The sequence below is a fragment of the Harmonia axyridis genome, chromosome 6 (assembly GCF_914767665.1).
Source record: "Harmonia axyridis chromosome 6, icHarAxyr1.1, whole genome shotgun sequence".
Lineage (NCBI taxonomy): Eukaryota > Metazoa > Arthropoda > Insecta > Coleoptera > Coccinellidae > Harmonia > Harmonia axyridis.
In genome coordinates, this window is record NC_059506.1 from 40,285,879 (window position 1) to 40,305,209 (window position 19,331).

The 19,331-nt window shown below is 31.9% G+C and overlaps 4 protein-coding genes across 10 annotated transcripts in view; 2 read left to right on the plus strand and 2 right to left on the minus strand.

Moving 5' to 3' along the window:
• Positions 1 to 1,054, minus strand: part of LOC123682368 (rho GTPase-activating protein 20-like) — a 49,790-nt gene extending 48,736 nt beyond the window's left edge. For 2 of the 4 annotated variants that reach the window (XM_045620949.1, XM_045620946.1), the window contains exons 1-3: positions 840 to 1,054; positions 505 to 691; positions 146 to 376 (exon numbers count right to left, since the gene is read on the minus strand). The gene's annotated coding sequence lies outside the window, so the exon portion shown is untranslated. Of the gene's footprint in view, positions 1 to 145; positions 377 to 504; positions 703 to 839 lie in introns of all 4 variants that reach the window. The other 2 variants (XM_045620947.1, XM_045620948.1) reach the window with 2 other exon arrangements.
• Positions 1,055 to 4,430: 3,376 nt separating this feature from the next.
• LOC123682377 (enoyl-[acyl-carrier-protein] reductase, mitochondrial) lies at positions 4,431 to 6,467 on the plus strand. Its single transcript, XM_045620971.1, has 3 exons — positions 4,431 to 5,343; positions 5,397 to 5,682; positions 6,095 to 6,467. Exons 1-3 carry the CDS (start codon positions 4,695 to 4,697, stop codon positions 6,258 to 6,260), a joined length of 1,101 nt encoding a protein of 366 aa, XP_045476927.1. The 5' UTR covers positions 4,431 to 4,694; the 3' UTR covers positions 6,261 to 6,467.
• On the minus strand, positions 6,453 to 10,870 carry LOC123682378 (protein OSCP1). 4 transcript variants are annotated; one of them, XM_045620973.1, is made up of 3 exons: positions 10,693 to 10,870; positions 9,163 to 10,639; positions 6,453 to 7,488 (listed from the first exon to the last, which is right to left on the minus strand). In XM_045620973.1, exons 2-3 carry the CDS (start codon positions 9,272 to 9,274, stop codon positions 6,632 to 6,634), a joined length of 969 nt encoding a protein of 322 aa, XP_045476929.1. In that variant the 5' UTR covers positions 9,275 to 10,639; positions 10,693 to 10,870; the 3' UTR covers positions 6,453 to 6,631. The 4 variants fall into 4 exon arrangements, with proteins under 4 accessions (XP_045476929.1, XP_045476928.1, XP_045476931.1 ...); XM_045620972.1 differs by having other exon boundaries at positions 9,163 to 10,870; XM_045620975.1 differs by lacking the exon at positions 10,693 to 10,870 and having other exon boundaries at positions 9,084 to 9,220.
• A 3,084-nt stretch (positions 10,871 to 13,954) lies between these two features.
• Positions 13,955 to 17,030, plus strand: LOC123682380 (odorant receptor 67c-like). Its single transcript, XM_045620978.1, has 5 exons — positions 13,955 to 15,484; positions 15,939 to 16,043; positions 16,104 to 16,209; positions 16,266 to 16,424; positions 16,480 to 17,030. The coding sequence occupies exons 1-5, from the start codon at positions 15,060 to 15,062 to the stop codon at positions 16,546 to 16,548; spliced, it is 864 nt and encodes a 287-aa protein (XP_045476934.1). The 5' UTR covers positions 13,955 to 15,059; the 3' UTR covers positions 16,549 to 17,030.
• Positions 17,031 to 19,331: the final 2,301 nt, after the last annotated feature.

A 19,331-nucleotide genomic window follows, 5' to 3' on the forward strand; every position in this document is an offset into this window, starting at 1 on the left:
AGAACTACAGTACAAAATTTCTGAACCAATATTTGAAGGTCCTAAATATAAGAATTTATTTTCCGTTATAATTTTCAAATTTAGTCAGTTGAAAAAGAGATGAAATAAAAATAATAAGAGTGGGAAGAGATCTGAATTCCATTACCTTGTGAGAACTTTCTTTTCTTTTGTTTCTATATTGCAGAATAATTGCAGCTTCCCAATTTCCATAGATTTTAAGAGGTTATCTTTCTTTAAAACTTCAATTTTCCTTTTTCGAGGTGTTTCTGCATTTATTGATGTAGATGCCATTTCTCTTGGAGATGTTTCTTCATGACATACCAGAATTTTCATGCTCAGAAATGTGTTCAGATATAACAGCATTGTAAGTATGAACCTACAAGGATAAGCATATTATCATCTTTGAACATTCTTGCTCATTATCATTTCTTAATTGAATGAAAAAGTTACTGTTTAATGTTAAAAATGTGTCTTGAGAATTTCTACATTATATCATTTACTTACATGTTTCATTCGAGTTATTATCTTTGGTACGGCATTTTGTTGTAATCTGATCACATAGGCTGAAGTTCGGTCAAAATAATCATCAGTGAAATGGTTGGAACAAATTACCATGTTTGGATTTATCACAAAATTTTCCTTATATACAATCTTTGACCACTGCATAGCTCGTCTTCAATAATATGGAGAACTGAAAAATTGCTAATATAGGATTAAATAGAATGATTTAAAAAAAAAACATAAATATAACAAATAACTGAATTTCGGAAGGAAATAACTGATAAATACTGATTTAAAAAGATATCCGCATTGAGCGAGAAGAAATTCTCCAGACTCACTTATTCTAAGGTGTAGAACCACGACAACAAATTCTGATCGCCTCTAGTTTTTCCAAAAAAAAAATAATTTTCACCAAGATCATTTCACTTAATTCCTCTTATGGCAGGCTAATGCAATATTTACCAAATATTTAATATCATTGACATTTTACGCATTTTCCACTATTTATATTTAGTTCGGTAATATGTCATTCGGTAGGGAATTCAACATGGCCGACTTCAGTTTGAAGTGCCAATCACAGAACACAAACCATAGATATCTACATCTACATATTCTGTATATTCTAAGGTTTGATATTGTAGTTCTTATAACAACTTGAAAATAATAACAGAATACAATTGAACTTTATAATACACAAATCAAAAATGCCCCATGTAATTGGAGGGTGTATCTAAGCCATTAGGGACAAAATAATCTATGTATTTTGGTAGCAAATTATATATATTATTATAAAATCCTACCTACAACAGTTAAAATTCGGATTGGACTCGAGTGAACAAATGGATATTTACATTTTTCATATTATATTCATTTATTCATGACATAGACAGTTTTAATATATAATGTATTTTGCATCTTAATCTAATGGCTTACAAATTGGTTCCAATTTAGAAAGTAAAAATATGTAGTCCTATTTTCTGAGTTTTGGGATCGTGGAATAACTTGCACTTTTTTACTTTAACTATACTATTTAATTAAACACGTTATATACAGAAAAAGACAATATAAACCAATTTCAAGCGATCTACCAATCTTAATTGGTACCCAATTACAATTACCAGAGCATTCAAGCGACTTTGGTTATTAATTTGGTTATATATCTATGACGTCACTAATCAGATGTTCAAAGTAATAACCAGAATATTTTGGTAATTACCCAACTCCGGAGTTGTTTTCACTTTTTGCTTATGGTGAAAAAAACGATCCGCGAAATAGTCCGCCGATAAGTATATTAATATTTAAATATGAAATCATCCTCAGTTACAAGGGAGAAAATTACGGAATTGTTGTTGATGATTTAGAGACATCAAATCTACTTTTGATTGAAAAAAAAAATTAAATATCATTTATATACACCTAACGCTTGAAATTGGTTCCTATGATTGGTTGATGAAGATAATTTTACTTCATCCCCAACAAGAATTCGTACCATCTTTATTTCATAATTCAAACAAATCGCGCTAAACTAGTAATTGGGTATAACCAATTGCGTTCAAGCCATAACCCTTAATTCCCTTTTGGTGACGTCACCGTTTCATCTTTTACCTCAAATCAATATACAACCGCGGTAATTACCATTTATTTTTGGTTATTCGCTTGAAATTGGTTGTATTTGTACTCATTGTACACTTGTACTTATTGACATCGACTTCTCTCACTAACCACACGTTATTCCTATATATTGCATCTGCGAGGCAGACATGCGCTGTTGCCATTTATTCTAAATATAAATTTACTAAATCATTTTTGAAAGGTATATTATGCATTTTATTCCCAATACAAACGCCACATCTGATATATGCAGATATAAAGACTATTAGACCTAAAGTTCTATGTATTCTTTCCTTTTCAGACAACTTGTTTTTGGTAGTCAAATATTTGATTCACTTCTAATAATTTCGCTATTCATATGATAAAGATCATCTCTCTTAACCGCTAATGCAATCAAATTTCCTTTTGGATCAAAAATTTGCGAAATATTTTCTACTGATACCATTTTATTGAATTTTGTAACTTTACCAAAACTTATCAAGTTTCTATTAATATCTTTTACGAAAAAAACATTTGACATTTTGTTTCATTATTTTGACCATAAACATTGAATACATGCAAAATATTACCAACTTTTGTTGCTTGTAAAAAACGACCGTCACCTACTTTAACTTGTCTTGGTTCAACAAACTCATGAAAATATTCGTCATTATTGACAATGAAAAATAAATTGTTTTATGAAAAATTCCCCTCGTTAGCCTTTCCACATTATTATTTACAATATGATCAGTACACCCACTATCAAGTAAGCATTCTATTCTACTGTTACATTTATTTGAATTTTCAAATTTAGATAAATCTTTAGTTTCTCTGCAAACCCAAAGAATGCAAAAATGAATGAAGAGCCTCGGAAAGGAAAATGCTTATTTTAATGATATTCATTCATTGGCGATCAAATCATGACTATGTTCCCTTGGTAATTTCAAAAATTTTGAATTTTAGGGATACAAAAATGATAAAAATATATATTGGTTATTTTTATGATAAAACCACTACTACAGCAGTTTTAAGTGTTATTTGATATTTATATAACCAGAAATAAAGTCGCGATTGCCGATAGGACGTTCAAGGTCTACTTCGATTTAATCCCGCTCTTTTTCTGTGGAACGTTAGGTAATGAATAAGATGTCTGAAAACATGGTGAATGCACTCGTCAAATTTTGAATGCAATGACATTCGACCAAATTGAAAATATTAGTTTTAGTTCGTGGCGGCGCCGCAATGTCATATTCGTCATTTCCATCTTTTTTCCGTTGTTTTTGATTGGATACATTAATTAAAACCCGATACTGACCGAACCAAAGCGATGTGTAACCGAGTATGATCGTGCAAAGTCGTGAAACAAAACACGAACTGTTTACTGGAATGAATTCAAATATTTGTAATAGAGAGAGAGTTTATTGGTATTTCAATTACAAGAATTACTTCCATAGATCATAACTATAATGAAAGATATACATATATAGGTACATAATGGCACAAAACTCATAAATAATAAATAACAAGATTCTTAATTTGTTGATAGCGCTACCTACAGTTGACATAACGGAGCTTAACTAATATTCTCAAAATTGGCAAAACAAAAGCTAATCAGTTCATACACCTGATTTTTAGACATCTTAGTTATGAACACAGATATTTCAATTTTGTTCAGAATACGTAGTGTTATTTTTTATTTGATATTTTTGTGGCTGCTTAAATTAATTTTGTATTTGTGATAATGTTTGTAAGTGTTTGATTAGAGAACGAAATTCAAAAGATTATTAATTTGTTTGATACTTTTTAGTGCTATTAGAAAGTCGAGCAAAATGGGTGAAGTTATTGGATGGCTGGAAAATGAAGAATTTTCAAAAATGGTGTTGAAACTTGATGCTTATGGATGTCTCAATGTGTAAACGAATGAGTATTGTTGGTAATTATTTAAATAATTACCGTATTGTTTTCACACGTGAGTCTGCTTTCAATATTTTCATTATGAAAATTGATTATTTTTTTAACCTCAAAAACCCTAAATATTAGAAACCCTATTCTAGGATTCGTTTTTAACGTCTAAATAATTGAAAATCGGCATATATACCATGCAATTTCAGTATATAACGAAAATATTTCAAATTTTACGTCTACGTACAAATAAATTGAGATAAAAATAGATAACTTGTATTTCATATTCGTTTATACACTTCTTATACAAGAGACTACATGGACTTTTAGTATCAAGAAAGTTTTGCTCCTGTTTTATTGATATATGGGAAATAGGAAAAGGAAAAATTCAAATAAATTTGAATTATCGGATTGATTTGACAATTGACAGCTAGTCTATCTATTCCAAGAAAGTATTTTTTTTTCATTTAACTCTTTTATTGAATCAAGCACAAATGAAGTTAAATAAAATAATCCATAATAATAAGTCTAAGACCAATGTCAATTTTAATAATATAAATCCAGTGTTCATATATTGGTTATCTGTGAAATATAACCTGCGATCATCAAAGCATAGACTACTTCATCAAATTGTCAATTAGTCAAAACGGTAACCGCTAAGGCTAAACAATCATCTTCATGTAATCTAACATTAATCGAAGATGTCGGTAAATATAGGGAAAAAACTGTTTTCCCTCATTTCCTCTTCACCATTTCGTAATAATATTCGCCTCATGAGTTCCTTCCGGGGCCACCAACTTGTCTTCAATGAATTTGGAGAGCCTCTAAAAGTGATACATAAGGAAGAATGCATAACAGAGGTTCCGAAAAACAACGATGTCGTTGTTAAGATGATAGCAGCGCCCATTAATCCTGCAGATATCAACACAATCCAAGGAAAGTATCCAGTTAAGCCAAAGTTGCCAGCCGTTGCTGGCAACGAAGGTGTTGGGGAAATTGTATCATTAGGTCCTAATGTCACCGAATTTAAATTAGGAGATCGTGTTATACCACTTCAAAGTGGGTTAGGAACATGGAGAACATACATGAGTCTCTGTAAAGAAAATATACTCAAAATACCGAAAGAAGTCGGCCTTGCCGAAGCAGCTACTCTATCTGTAAATCCATGCACAGCATATAGAATGCTGAAAGATTATGAGTATCTCAAACCTGGAGATACAGTCATTCAGAACGGAGCAAATTCAGCTTGTGGACAGAATGTAATTCAAATTTGTAGGGCTTGGGGTGTAAGAACAGTAAATATTGTGAGGAATAGACCAAATTTAACCGAACTGGTGAATTATCTGAAAGGTAGGTTTTATTACATTTTATTAATTTCTAATTTTTACTCTACTTATTTTCAGATCTTGGTGCAACTCATGTGTTAACTGAAGAAGAGCTAAGAACCACCTCGATTTTTAAAAATTGTGATAATCTTGCCAAACCAAAACTTGCTCTAAATTGTGTTGGTGGAAAGAATGCCTTAGAAATGCTACGACACTTGGAGAACAATGGTACAATGGTTACTTATGGAGGAATGTCCAGGGAACCAGTTACAATCCCAACATCTGCTCTGATTTTCAAAGATCTTAAAATTAGAGGATTTTGGATGACTAAGTGGTCGAAAGAAAATTCAGCTAATATAGACAGGTGACTATTACGTTTGGTTATTTCATTTTTTCTTTACTGTAGATGTACTATATATATCATTGTAATTTGAAGTTATAAATTTCAGGTTACTATTTGCTATGTGGCATAAACTGTTCCAAAAATGTTAAATTATTATTTGGTCCAATATTTTTAATAGAGTGCTCTTTTTTTTTTTAAATAGTAGACATTTCAGTATTGGAAGTATAAAATGATAATTGTTTCTAATTAATTAATTTGATTCATGTGATGAAGTAGTGCGAAAAAAGAATAGTATTTTTAAATTTAGAATTAGCTTAGCTATTTGGTCCATACAAAATTAACATAAGTAGTTTTCAACACATAACTAAAATTAACCTTATCCATTTTTCTCATTATACCTAATTGTTGATGTTATCTCTTTTTCAATATCCAGGTATGAAATGTTCGAAGAACTTATTTCCATGATGACAAATAATGAACTTCGTGGACCTTCTCACAAAATGGTTGATTTTAACAATTATGAAGAAGCCCTAATGAATACAATGACAGTTAAAGGAATGATAGGCAAAAAATATATTCTTAGTTTTGCAAATAACTAAAAATATGGATAAGTATACATTTTTTCAAATCCATTTGAATATGTTTGCCTTCAAATTGTTGTAGAACTTTTTATTTTATTCTTGTATCGTTAAGTTATAGATAGATTGTTTATTTTTTATTTGTTGCTCACAGTCCTCTAATGATTGCTGCACAAAAGACTTTGGTTACATATTTTTTATGGAAACAAAATAAAGTTTTAATGTTTAGATATTCTTTGATTTATCAATTTGATGAAGGCACAAGTTTAAGTAATAGATTTCCTAAGCTTCAAAGCAAATTCATGTTAAAATACGATGTGGTCTCTCCACAAAAACATTTGAGAAAAAAACTTTATGTACATTTAGGCTAAAAGTAATTTCTTATTTTAATTCTAATCTTTGCTTCCGCCTGCCCCCAACAAACTGAGCAAATCTTCTTTCAAAGAGCTCTTTCTCAATCGTCCATCCTCCTTTACGCTCAAATCCTTCACCAACTCCTCCAAATTGGGACTGTCCACTTGCACCTCGATACTGCCAAAACTGCTAAGCCTCTTCCTTTCCTCTACTGGTCCCATATTCTGTTCGTTTATAGACAATTTCAAGAAGTGCTCCCCTTTTTGAAAATTTCCCGAACTTGATTTCCTAACATTGATCTGATCCACAAAATAAAGCATCTCGTTCACATCCGAATCGGACCTGGAGGACATCTTTCTGTCCTCCAGGATCTTGCCATTTTGGGTTACTGCATAGATGTTTTCACCCAGATTTTTCAGCATGTCATTGGCTACAGGATTCAGGTTGTCCACTATGAAGTTCCCTGACATGCTCTGAAGGCCCATTCGCATCAGAAGGGATACCCTGACGTTGTACTGTTTGAGCCAATACAAGATGTCTTCCCTCAAGGTGATCTTTTCTTCTTGGCTCAACATCTTGTTGAAGTTGTCCATGTGATCTTGTACTTTTTGCAGCCTTATCTGTGTTTCGGGGTTCGTAATGTAGTTCTCGATCTCGTAAAGGTGTCTGAGGGTGATCTTGATGACCTCATGGGACATGGTGAGTTGCCACTTGTATACCATGGTTATGAGATCCCAGAGTTTGTTCATGCTGGAGGGATCTAGTCTCATGGCCGAGCATTGGGTGATTACCGATATCATCTCCTTGATGGACATGTGGGAGTAGGTTGCTTGAGGCTTCATTATGTCAGTGATGAGTTCTCGAGAAACTAGGGTTCCTATTATCTCGTCTAAAACTGAAGAAAGCTATTTTAAAATATTTCTGAACTTGTAATTTTTTCTATATTTCATTTGCATACATCTATTTATTCATTTCAACTTCTGATTCAGAGAAGTTCTTCAAAAAACTAGACATTGTGAAAAGATTTCCAAGATATGTAACGTCTTTTGATTTTTATAATAATTATTATCTCAAAATTTTTTATGAAATCATTCACATTCAAAATAATATAGAGAGTATATTTTCTATTATTTCAATTGTTGTTTATTGTTTCATCTATAAATTGAATAGGCATCAAACAGCAACTATCAGGTGTTTAGGAAAAGACCAGATTGAGTTAAGTTATGGACTTCCTAAAGTATGGCTTAAGTTTTTAATTTAAGTAGATCTTAATGTGAAACTCTCAAGATACTAACCTCCAGCGAAAATTATCCTCCTTTTGCTGTGACTCAAAAGGATAGTTTTACCGGAAACATTTATTAGGAAGTCCAGGAACTATCCTGAGCTGATTTTTTTTTGAACACCCAATATATAAATAGAACATTTTTTGAAATCATCTGTGCAAGATCCTGTACTTAGTCTTAGGAGATATCACCTTTTTTAAGTTCAATTTCTTTTTCAAACGTTTTGACTTTTCGTTAAAATAGTATTTCCGCTTTAGTTGAATAGTAACCCCGATTTAAAAAGTGATGCCGTTAAGGTTTTCAGTTTTTTTTTGTGGAACTCTTTTGTTCCTTTCTTTACCCAATCAACCCAACCTGTGCCTCATGAAGAGTAAGATAAATAATTGACTACTCTTTTAGGATTTTTATCAGTGAGTTTCCTTCAGTCTTTAAGTTAATTGAGGAATCTTGCTTTCTTCAATAATTGCAATACTCGCTATTATATTTTTGAAATTCATCATTTCATACATATCTGTATTAATATGATAGAATTTTTTTAATTCTTGACGGTTTAATTATTTTCCTTATTGAATATATGGACTTTGATGATGATGAAGATTATGAGAGGGTATCGAGAAGAGTTAGATTATGTCTTTCTTAAATTTTTTAATTATGTATATACGCAATATTTCTTACCCCTCTTCATTGAATTATAAAACATAGAAAATCCGAATAACGTTTGAAAATTGTGTCCTGATATCTAATAATAGATGACTCTCAAAAGCTCAGTAATGTGAAATCAATACATAATGGGAAAATGAATATTTCAGATTGTCCGAATGACGCAAGTCTAATTTATAATTTTACGTTCAAAGTCGTGTGATCCGGTTATTTTCTTGTAAACTTCAATTGAAATTTGGTACTAAAATCAGTTAGGTGCTATACCGTACTGATTCTGGAATAAATAAGATTCGTACCTTTAAGCTTGTATGTACTGCAAATAAGAACAAAACAATTTTTGAACATTTGTTTTCAATTTCAGTACTTGTTTCTGAAAAGTAAGCGGTTACTTGATATATTTCAATATACATAATTTTTTCCGAAATCATACTACATATGTAGTATTATCGCCCCATTTCGAAAATCCCTATACTTGTGTGGACATTTTTAGAAAATTAATTGAAGAAAGATTTTCAAGATGTATACAATAGGTATAAACAGTGATCACCTGGTGATAAGCTCTAAAATGTGCAAAGTGTGATCGATTGCGAAAATGAGAGAAAAACAAATTCATGCGGCAAAATCACCTCTCATCATCTTATCGCCAGACACATTTTGGGCCTGCAGCCTTTGGGCTACGACATAGACCATTTCGGATCCCAAATTGAGGACCAAGAAGGGAGTGACGTAATGGGACATGTTTTCCAGGTAAAGAGTGAAAAACTGGACGTAAAATTCCAGTCAAACTTCGCACGTTTCAAACAATACAAACAAGAAAATGAGTAGGAGTGGAGCTTACAGCGCCTCTGGGGAGAGCTGAGCGAATTAAAAGCACAATCGAGTATGCATTTTTAATGGTGCATGTCTGGATCTGAGAGGAAGTGATTCAACCAAATTTATTTACATGCGATAAATTTTATTCAATTGAATGACTACGACTAGACGATATTCTTTTCTTGTAAAACGTTACACTCGTTCCTTGTATCTCGATCTTGAGTTTAATTCGATTCGAAAACCGATGAATGGAATTTTCAGGTTTCCTGAATTCAAATTTGACAAATTTCTGAATAATTTTTTTTTGTGTTTTTCTTGAATCTATCGACTTTCAATGGATCTGTCTCTCCAAATACTCTTGAGGCAGTTCCTTCTGCCATCTGTTTCAATTTTTCTATTTTTCCGAATATTTATAAGTGCAAAATCAAAATCTTAGAAATTTTTTTTATATATGCATTTATAATTTGAGTTTAGTTCAAAATTCTAAATTTCTAACTTCCGTTTGGAAATCATTTGTTCAATGAGGATAAATTTGAGAAGTAGAAGTCAGAATTATATCTTTAAGGAATCTATCCTTTTATTGAAACACCCTTTTTAACTTAAAAACTTTATTTGCCCGTCTGGCACACAAAATAATACTATCGATTCTCAACAATAATCCACTAATCAACAACTCGAATGAGTGGAGGCGCTATATATCTTCGCTACAGCGACGCTGGGTTTGGCGGGCTTTCTCGTGGAACATAGAGTTGCTTCTCATTTTCTTACATATCTACAGATGATTTGTAAAGATTTTCAATATGGAAATGAATAAAGCAAAATATAGAATAGCCCTTTATTGCTTCATTGTTTGTAGAAATGTAATGAAAGACATTACCTTCATCATGGTCTGAAAAATAGATTAATTACTCATTTCCACACGAATTCTCTTGAAGTACCACGTGAAAATCTTACAGAGAAATAGGTTTCCAGGTTTAAATCCCAAAATCCTCCGATGTGTATACAGTTCTTCTTTCGGCTTCTACCAATTATCATGAAACAGGTGAATTTTAGTTTCCTATCTCCAAAGGACTGATTAAGCATTCTGTAGAAAATTATGTGCGCCAAATATTCGAACTGAAAAAAGGGATTTTAATTTCCTAATAAAATAATTCAACGATCTCAACTTGAAAAAATCGAGTTACCTGTTGTGTCAAGAGTTCTCCAGAATAAGAGAAAGACGCCAAAACGAAAGCAAAAACAATAGCGGTGTTACCGTATCTCGCTATATTTTCCATATTAGGTGGGAATCTGAAACTCTTAATCTCTTAAGACACCCTGATGAAACAACTTCTTCAACTTACCCGTCAAGGGTACAGCAGAAGAGAGTGAAACAAAGGGAGAAGAAGTTCAAGATGTATATTCCAAATGTAACGGAGGAGTAAATATCATTAAAATCGTCGACGATTCTTGAAAAATTTCAAAGAAATTAATGACGAAATGAATTAATTTTCTACATGCCCCGTACCTACCTCAGCAAATGCTTATGGTAATCGATAAGTATTCGAAACTTTCTAGAGTTTATGTCGAAATCTAATTCCAAAAAGGCCTTGTTCAGCATCTTCATCTCGGATACAATGTAACCGACAAAATATAAGAAGAAACAATTGCATCCGTTGTATATCACAGACATGATAAGGATATTGTTCATGTCCACGAAGAATACAACGGCCCAATAGATTGTACTCATATCTTTTTCCTTGTATGTTAGAATGAAAGGCAATCTGTATAGGTACGCCTTGACATTGAGTTGAATTATGGTCAAGCCGATGAAACTGATATAGATTTTCAGTGATTTAGAAACGAATTTCATGTCTCTCGCTCCTATTTCGTTGATTTCTTTTGGGTAGAAATCCTCCAGAGTGAATTGTGTTTTCGCTATCAAACTTTGCAGTTTCTTCTTACGTCTCACCAGAAAACACATTTCTGATAGCACCTGATGGTAAAGAATAGGTACCTAACTAGAACTCAAATTGATAATATTGCTGTCATTCCTCACCACTAGTAGAACCGGTAACATTTCCATAGTTCGTATCATCGTTTCCATCCCTTCAAAGTTGTAAATCAATTCTAACAATAGTAAGAACAATGTTATTAGACATATTGAAATGCTCCAGAACATTCTCAACATTGAAATACAGCTAGTTTTAGTCGGTCCAAAACCGGAGATATTAATCAATCTCAGAATTATATTGAATTCATTTTTTGCCATTTTGTCCGATATATTTTTCGATCATCCTGGTTTTTTTGACTTCCACTTGATTTATAGTAAATTTAAGAAATACATAATTGAAATCAGATTGTAATTAGAAATTTTAGATTGTAATTAGAAATTTTACAGGTTGGTACGGTTATAATTATAACAACGTAAGTTATAATTACTACGGAAAGAAATAACGGCTGCCTTCGAAAAATTCATCGTATATGAGGACTATAATTATTTCTCTAAAGTTTGAATAATTGAAAACCCGAACAAAGATTCATTTCTATCCAATTCATTAGAATAGTAAATCCTTTTGAACACCTGGGTGAAGGAAATATATCAGTACCTATATCATTCTCTATGTGTCCTTTATTTCTACCTAATTACCAACATTTTTAATCTTGTGAGTAGGTACATTTTTTTATACATATACTGCAGTTTTTTTTCTAATCAGTAGGATATGATCCAATTTCTCTCAGCGTTTGTATGAAAGTGAGAAGCGATAAACATTTGCCTAGAGTCTGAAAAATCTCATGTTCATTGGTCGAGAAATGCTTAAAAAATCAGTTTACCAAATAAAAAACTTCCATATTCAGATCCAGAAGACCACCGATGCTGATGCTTGCTTTCTTCTGGCTCCGCCCTATGATCATGAAACACTCAAATTTCGTTCTTTTATTCAGTGGTTTTCTAAGAGCTTCGTAGAAAAAATTTATTGCGATTTTTTCACACTGAAAATATAAACTTGTGTGTTAGTATGATGGTTAGATATGCTAGTGATGCAATTACAATTAAATGTTTGTTTTCATATACTTAACTAATATACAGGGTGTTCCTAAATTGGAGGTACGAACGAAAATGACAGATTCCTTGGATCATTTTAAGAAAAAAATTCCTATAAATTATAAGCAAACGCTTTGTTTTCGAGATTCAGGGTGAAGTTTGATTTTTTCGAGTTTTTTCTCATAATATCTTTCCTTCACAAGATATTTAATTAATCTCTCATTTTCCTTTGTACCTCCAATTTAGGAACACCATATATATTACAGCTCTAAGATGGGGGTTGGATAGAGAAATATTTCTTAAAGCATCTTTTAATTACTTGTTCTGTAATTGCATCGCCAGCATAACTGCATAAAGCCACGTTCACCACGAAGTTAATAGCAATAATGCCATATCTCATTAGATGTTCGCTATCCGGTGGAAATCTGAAATTGAAAAATCGTTATGTTGGGAGATATTCCGAGAATTTTATTTCATACCCATCCATCATCATGCAGTACAAGGAAAAACAAAATGAGAGACAATTGAGGGTGTAATCCATTAAAAGGACCGGCGAGTAGTTGAGGTTCATATCATTAGCAATGCTGAAAATTCCTTTAGGTATTTTATTTCATTAGAAAAATCGATTAGCCTCAAAAATCATTCACAATTGCAATTACGACGATGTATTGAAGAATGTTTAGCCTTGGACATTAAAATGGAATAGTCTAGCCTACCTAGATTCAATAAATCCTCGCATTATATACATGCATAATGCAAAAATCGAGTAGTAAATAGTTAGTGGATACCTCAGAATGCGATTGTGATGATCCACCAATATTTTAAGATATTCAGAATCCCCAGCATATCGGGTATCGCCGAAAGCAGCATTTAACGTCTTCATTTCCGAAACTACATGGGTGGAAAAGAACAAAAACAACCAGTTGTAGCCGATGACGAAAAGGGGAACGAAGACGAGAAAATTGAAATCTACCATATAAACCAGGCTCCAGTAGATGTCGGTCAATTCGCTCTCTTTATAGGTCAGAACAATTGGCGTTTTGGTAAAGAAAGCCTGTACCATCATCTGTAAGACGGTAAAAAAATATCCCAAACAGTACAACTTGAAGAACTTGTAGACCAGGTTCGTGTTGGCCTCTCCATTGACTCTTTCCAAATCGGGACAGAGTTTCACGAGGGTGTGTTCTGTCTTCAGTATCATTTCCCTTATATTTTTCCTGCGAAAGGTGACTAAATACACTTTCACAGGGACCTTAAAATGAAACTATTAGTCTTGAATTTGAAATGACTAATAAATTCATAATAATAAAAAATCTAGAATGTTTATCATTTTGTAACATTACCGCCAATAAAACAGGAAACAGGCTGACTCTTATTATCGTGATGTATCCTTGAAAATTCAAAAATAACTCCAATAGCATCAAAATCATCAACATCATATAAGCTAAGGACGTCCACATGGCTCTAAGCAGAGAAAAGAAGTCGTTTTTCAAAGGATTGAAGCCAGTTAGGTGAAGAAAAAGGATTATGTAACGTATCAAGGGATGTTGATACTTCATGTTGCAACTTGGCGATACAGGTCAATTTAAAAAAAATACTGGAGTAATCTGTACGACATCCAGTTATCTTATGCGGAAAAAGATAAGCAATTACATCTGAAGGACCTACCTATTAGGGACGTGCAGGGCAGTGATTTATCAAATCACTACCTATAATCAGATAGAGCTCTCATAATAATATATGAAAAGTATTGGTTACTGACCATATAGCGATGTTCAGACTTCTTGGACATTCCCAAGGATTCACAGATATAAATTTTATGGAGTAATTTCAATGACTACTATAATGAAACATCCAAGAACTTATATTGACCGAATTACTGGGAGTTTGTTTTAATTTTGCAATTGTGAAAAGAATAAAACAATCTGAAGTTATGGCTATTCCATTTTTTTATTGTTTTTTTTTTCATTTTTGTTTATTTTCTCTGCTGATTTTTATATTATTAATAGGATTTACATTTACAATAACTTGTTGAATATCAACAGATTTTTCTAAGGACCTTGAATAATTCAATAAAATCCGTGAAACTGAAGAGCTAGGTTTTTTGTCACAAAAATTATTCGCTTTGCTGCTGAAGTATGTATTATTCATGAATCGCATTGATCCTTAAATTAGAAATAGAACGAAACCCGTTGAAATGATTTATGACGTCATATTGCAACCATTTTCTCGTATTAAGCTTATCATGAAATAATTGTCAGACAAATCATTCGTTAACTGGCCGGATTTCTAACATGACCCACACATTTCCAGAGCTTTGCCTGTTTCTTCTTAGAATATTCGGTTTCAATCCTTATAAAACAGGAAAATTTGAGTCTTTACGAAGGATGTGGACCGGAATATTTTTCTTTTTGGTGATCACGCTTTTTCTGTTGGAATTATTTTTCAATTTTAAAGGGGTGAAAACCGTATCTAGAGCAATTGAAATAGGACCAGTATTATTTTTGGTAAGAAATAAAAATAGTATAACAAATTTAATGTAGGCTATTCAATTTTTTTATTCAACCTGCAATTCGTAAATTTTTTTACAATCTTCCTTGATCAATAACGTACCTATTTACTGATTTTCTTCAGACAATCCTGAAACTGTTATACTTAGTGACGAAACACGAAAACGTACAAGAGATGTTTGAACAAACTAAAGTTTCTCTTGCTTCAACCTTTGATGAAACAACGAAAGCAATTGGTTTTAAATCTTTGGAAAGTTGGAAAAAATGGTTCGAAATTTTCATAGTCCTAAACATTGTGGTGACCGTCCAGGTGGCATTAGAGAGTATGATGGAAAGAAAACCTTTCATTATGTCCTACATGGAAAACGAGAACGCAGACGACTTGGTTTACTGCGTTCTTATCATCGCCATAAATTTGATCTTCATGATATCCACTATAACGACAGTCTTGGGATACGAAAGTTCCTTCATTTATTTCATTGCTTATTCGGTTTCAGAAATGAGGATGATCAAACTGGCATTGCTGAATTGTCAATTGATCACTAGAAAAGATCGAATCCAATTTGGACATATCTTGAATCAGCACGTTCATGTTTTGAAGTAAGGATTTTCTGTAAACTAAATACTTAAAATAGATAAATGACCGAATAATTTTTGGCCGAAATTTTTAGGATAACATCAACTTGTAACAATTATTGAGGTCTTTTTATTTTTATAATCGAAAACAACGCAAGATGTCTAATTTTTCCTAAAAAAAAACTACTATTTCGCATGGGCGACCCTTATGTATGCTACTGTTTGAAGTATGCCAAAATATTCTACATCAAAAAACGAATATTAATGTTTCGAGGGTTTCTGCCCAATTTCTTCTAGGAATCTAGGAAAGTGTCAAAAGTTGAGAGGTTTAGGACATATTTATCTAAGCTTTTTCCTTTAAATTTATCTGTGGATTCATTCACAAACTCAAAGATCAGCTTTATTCTAAAACAACAAGTTTAGTCCAATCAAGTACGTTTTTTTTCATCATCTTAATATTGATCACTCATTATTTTAGCTTTTTACAAATTGTAAACAGCAGTTATTCCTTCATACTTTTGTGTCAGTATTTGACCAGTTTGGTGGCAGTATGTTTTGCTCTTTTCCTCATGACCTTAGACGGGTGAGTATAGATATAAATATGGAACTTGATTGAACTCAAGAGAAATTATTCATTGCACAGGATGCCGCCCGACATCGATCATATTACAAGATATGGTAACTTATCTGTAACGTATCTTTTGCAATTGGCTATATTATGTATAGCAGGAGACATCTTGACAGATGAGGTGTGATGATTGATACTATAAAGAAATTTTCACCATATAAAAAATTATTTGTTTAGTGTTCTGGACTTGGAGATATAATGTTTCATAAAGATTGGGATGACATATCTATTCATGAAAATGCCATGGCAGTTGAAATGATCATTAGAAAAACTCAGAAATCCACTGCTTTGTCTATTGGTGGATTCACCAAACTAAGCTTGGAAAGCTTTGGCGAAGTAAATGAATTTAGTAATATTATTTTTTAACTCTTAGCCACCATTATTCTTGCAGGTGTTGAAGAGTGCAATGTCTTTCTTGACATTCATGCAAGCTGTTTACAAAGAAAAAAGTGAAAATTAGATGAACCCAACAAAAGTTTCAAAATGAAAAAGAGTTCTCAATATTAGAGCACTCTTATTTGAAAGGGGAATATATAAGTTTAATGTAATTATACAAATTTCACCGCACTGGAAAATATAAAGTTAATGCAATGAAATTGAAAATAAACAATTACAGCAAGGTTTTCTCACTGATTTCTTGAAATTTATTCTGTTCGCAAACCCAAAAATGTTCACATATATCTCTAAAACTGTTTGATGTTGAGGAAATACGAATCGATATCGTCACTGCTCTGCGCATCCACCAAAATCGAGTTTTATCAATTTGTCAGCGCATCCACAAAAAAATCTTGTCAAGCAATAGAATATTGTAAAGACGAAACCAGCTAATTTTTTGTTTGTTTCTTAGAGGTGAAGTCGTAATTTGATGAAAACAACGAATATTGGTGGTCTTATATCAATTAGAATGGTCTGAATTGTCTTCTTATTTCATTTTCCTTCATTTCGCAGAAAGTACCTAATATTAATGCTTCAAAATTTAGTATTTCGTTTGATTTAATGATGATATTTATTGATCTCTTTAACATAAATTTAATTTTTTTTTCATTTGGTTTTATATGAAGAAACGTGTTTAATGATAGGATAATTAATGGCCAGGGGAACTGCATAAGTTATATTCCTGTACATTGAAGTTCACTAAAGATTCATATTGCTTATATTGAATTTTTATATGATGAAAATTCTCGATTCGAAACAACGTTTCATCATATCCTTGTGATTATCATTTAATATTCAAGGATCGTAATTGTTCGGCAACTTCTTAATTTTCATTTCGAATCTCAATTGACCAATGATTGTACACCATATTTGATAAATAATGTTATGCTACTATACTACAGTTTTCATTCCGAAGGAAAAAGTATTCTTGCGACATACACCTACAGAGAATAAGTAGGAAATGCTAATATTTGGATTCTCGAAAATAAAATAGGTCTCTTGTAGGTACCTACCTCCGAAATTAATAAGACCAACATTACATTTTTGCTCTCGTGTTGTTTCAACAGGTAGCCTCAACATTTTCCATCACATTTAGATTTATAATGTAAAATTCTCAGAACCTCACAGGTAAAAATTCTCCGACCTTTTGCACTATTTACCTTGCCTAGGCTGGTTATTAATTTTCTACCAACATAAGTAGAGCTCATAAATTTTACGAAATATATAATTTTGATCGATAAATTGCATTTTCTAGTGCTTTATTCTCAAAATGGTTGATTTGGTTTGAAATCGAAAAATATATAATTATGTATTTTTGCTGTGAACAATTTGAAAGTTTTGTAATTCCAATTGTTATGCGCTTGCTTTGGATTTGACAAATATTTGGCACCTTTTTTGGTACCTATGTTATATGTATACATTTTTATCAAAGTTGATTTCATTCTTTGATTGGGTTCTCCAGAATCCAATCAACACAAATGAATTTCATTAGTAATTACATGTTTCTTCTTTATTGGTCAATTATAGTGTTTCAGTCTGAAAGTAACATATATTACATCATTGTTTGTCATAAAGAATGATTAGAGTACCCAGAATTCATTAATAATTGTTTTACTGAAAAGTTGTTGAATCAATTTCGATTTATTTAGCCTTGATTCTCGATCACATATAGTCGGTAATAAAAAAAATAGTTTTCCCATATGTGGCTAGAAGAGATAAAATATAAAAGTAACTTTGTTGACTGATTTCGAATGTTCATTAAAGAAAGAAATGTCGGAAAATGTCTATTCTGAAAAACTCTCCTATAATTAAATATCCCAAAAATATATGTTCGGTTAATGCCTCTTACCTTGGAATTTTAAATTATGTTGGCTATATATTTAGATCTAGGAAGTTGAATAATTAGCTCTCTTCCTCATATTAAGTGACTTAACTATGTAGGTATATAACATATTTTTAATACGAAACGTTTGGCCAATCGAGAAAAAAAATTAACCGGCATGATTTTTCGGAATATGTAGTGAAATGCAAAATATTTTTAAAAATATTAAAACATAGCAATTGATTGCTAAGTGGTATCTACTAAAACTTCTTGAGTTTGGCGGTTGGATCTGAGAATTTCAAATCAATTATTTAACATTAGGACATTTTGAAGAAATATACTTTTGGCGTATGTGTTTTAAATTCGTTGTCTACTGAGGGGATCTCGGAACCTCTTCGATGAGCCGTTCTCGAGATCTAGGCTTTTGAAGAAAAAGACACTTTTAATTCACTCGAAAAATTAATCGAAATCATGGTTATTTCCTCTGAGATAATTTTGACTTACTTCTTCAATGAATTAGAATTAAATATGGCATTATAGCCCACAATATATATTTTTTACATATTTATCTGATATTAGGAAAAAATAGTGGACCGGAGTTTTATTTTAATTGAGACATATAAGCATAAGGTTTTTCGTGAAAAGTTGCGCCTATATGAATGATTTTCATCGGAATCAATGCATTTAAACGTTATCGAAGAAAGATTCGGATGGCTGTTTCGAAGAGGAAGCATTTTTCGGACATAATAGGTTAATAATAACTTTTTTCCCATTTTGTTGAGTACTATCACCTCCCACAATTAGGAAACACCCCGAATAAAATAAAATAATCACTTTGTTTTATTTTATAAATAAATTATGTTATATAATATCTTCTGAAGAAAGTATTTTTTTGAGTTTGTTGGACAGTTAATATTATCAGTTTTTCATAGTTTCCAGTTCATGAGTAACATATTTATTCTGAAATGGCTATCACAAATTATCGG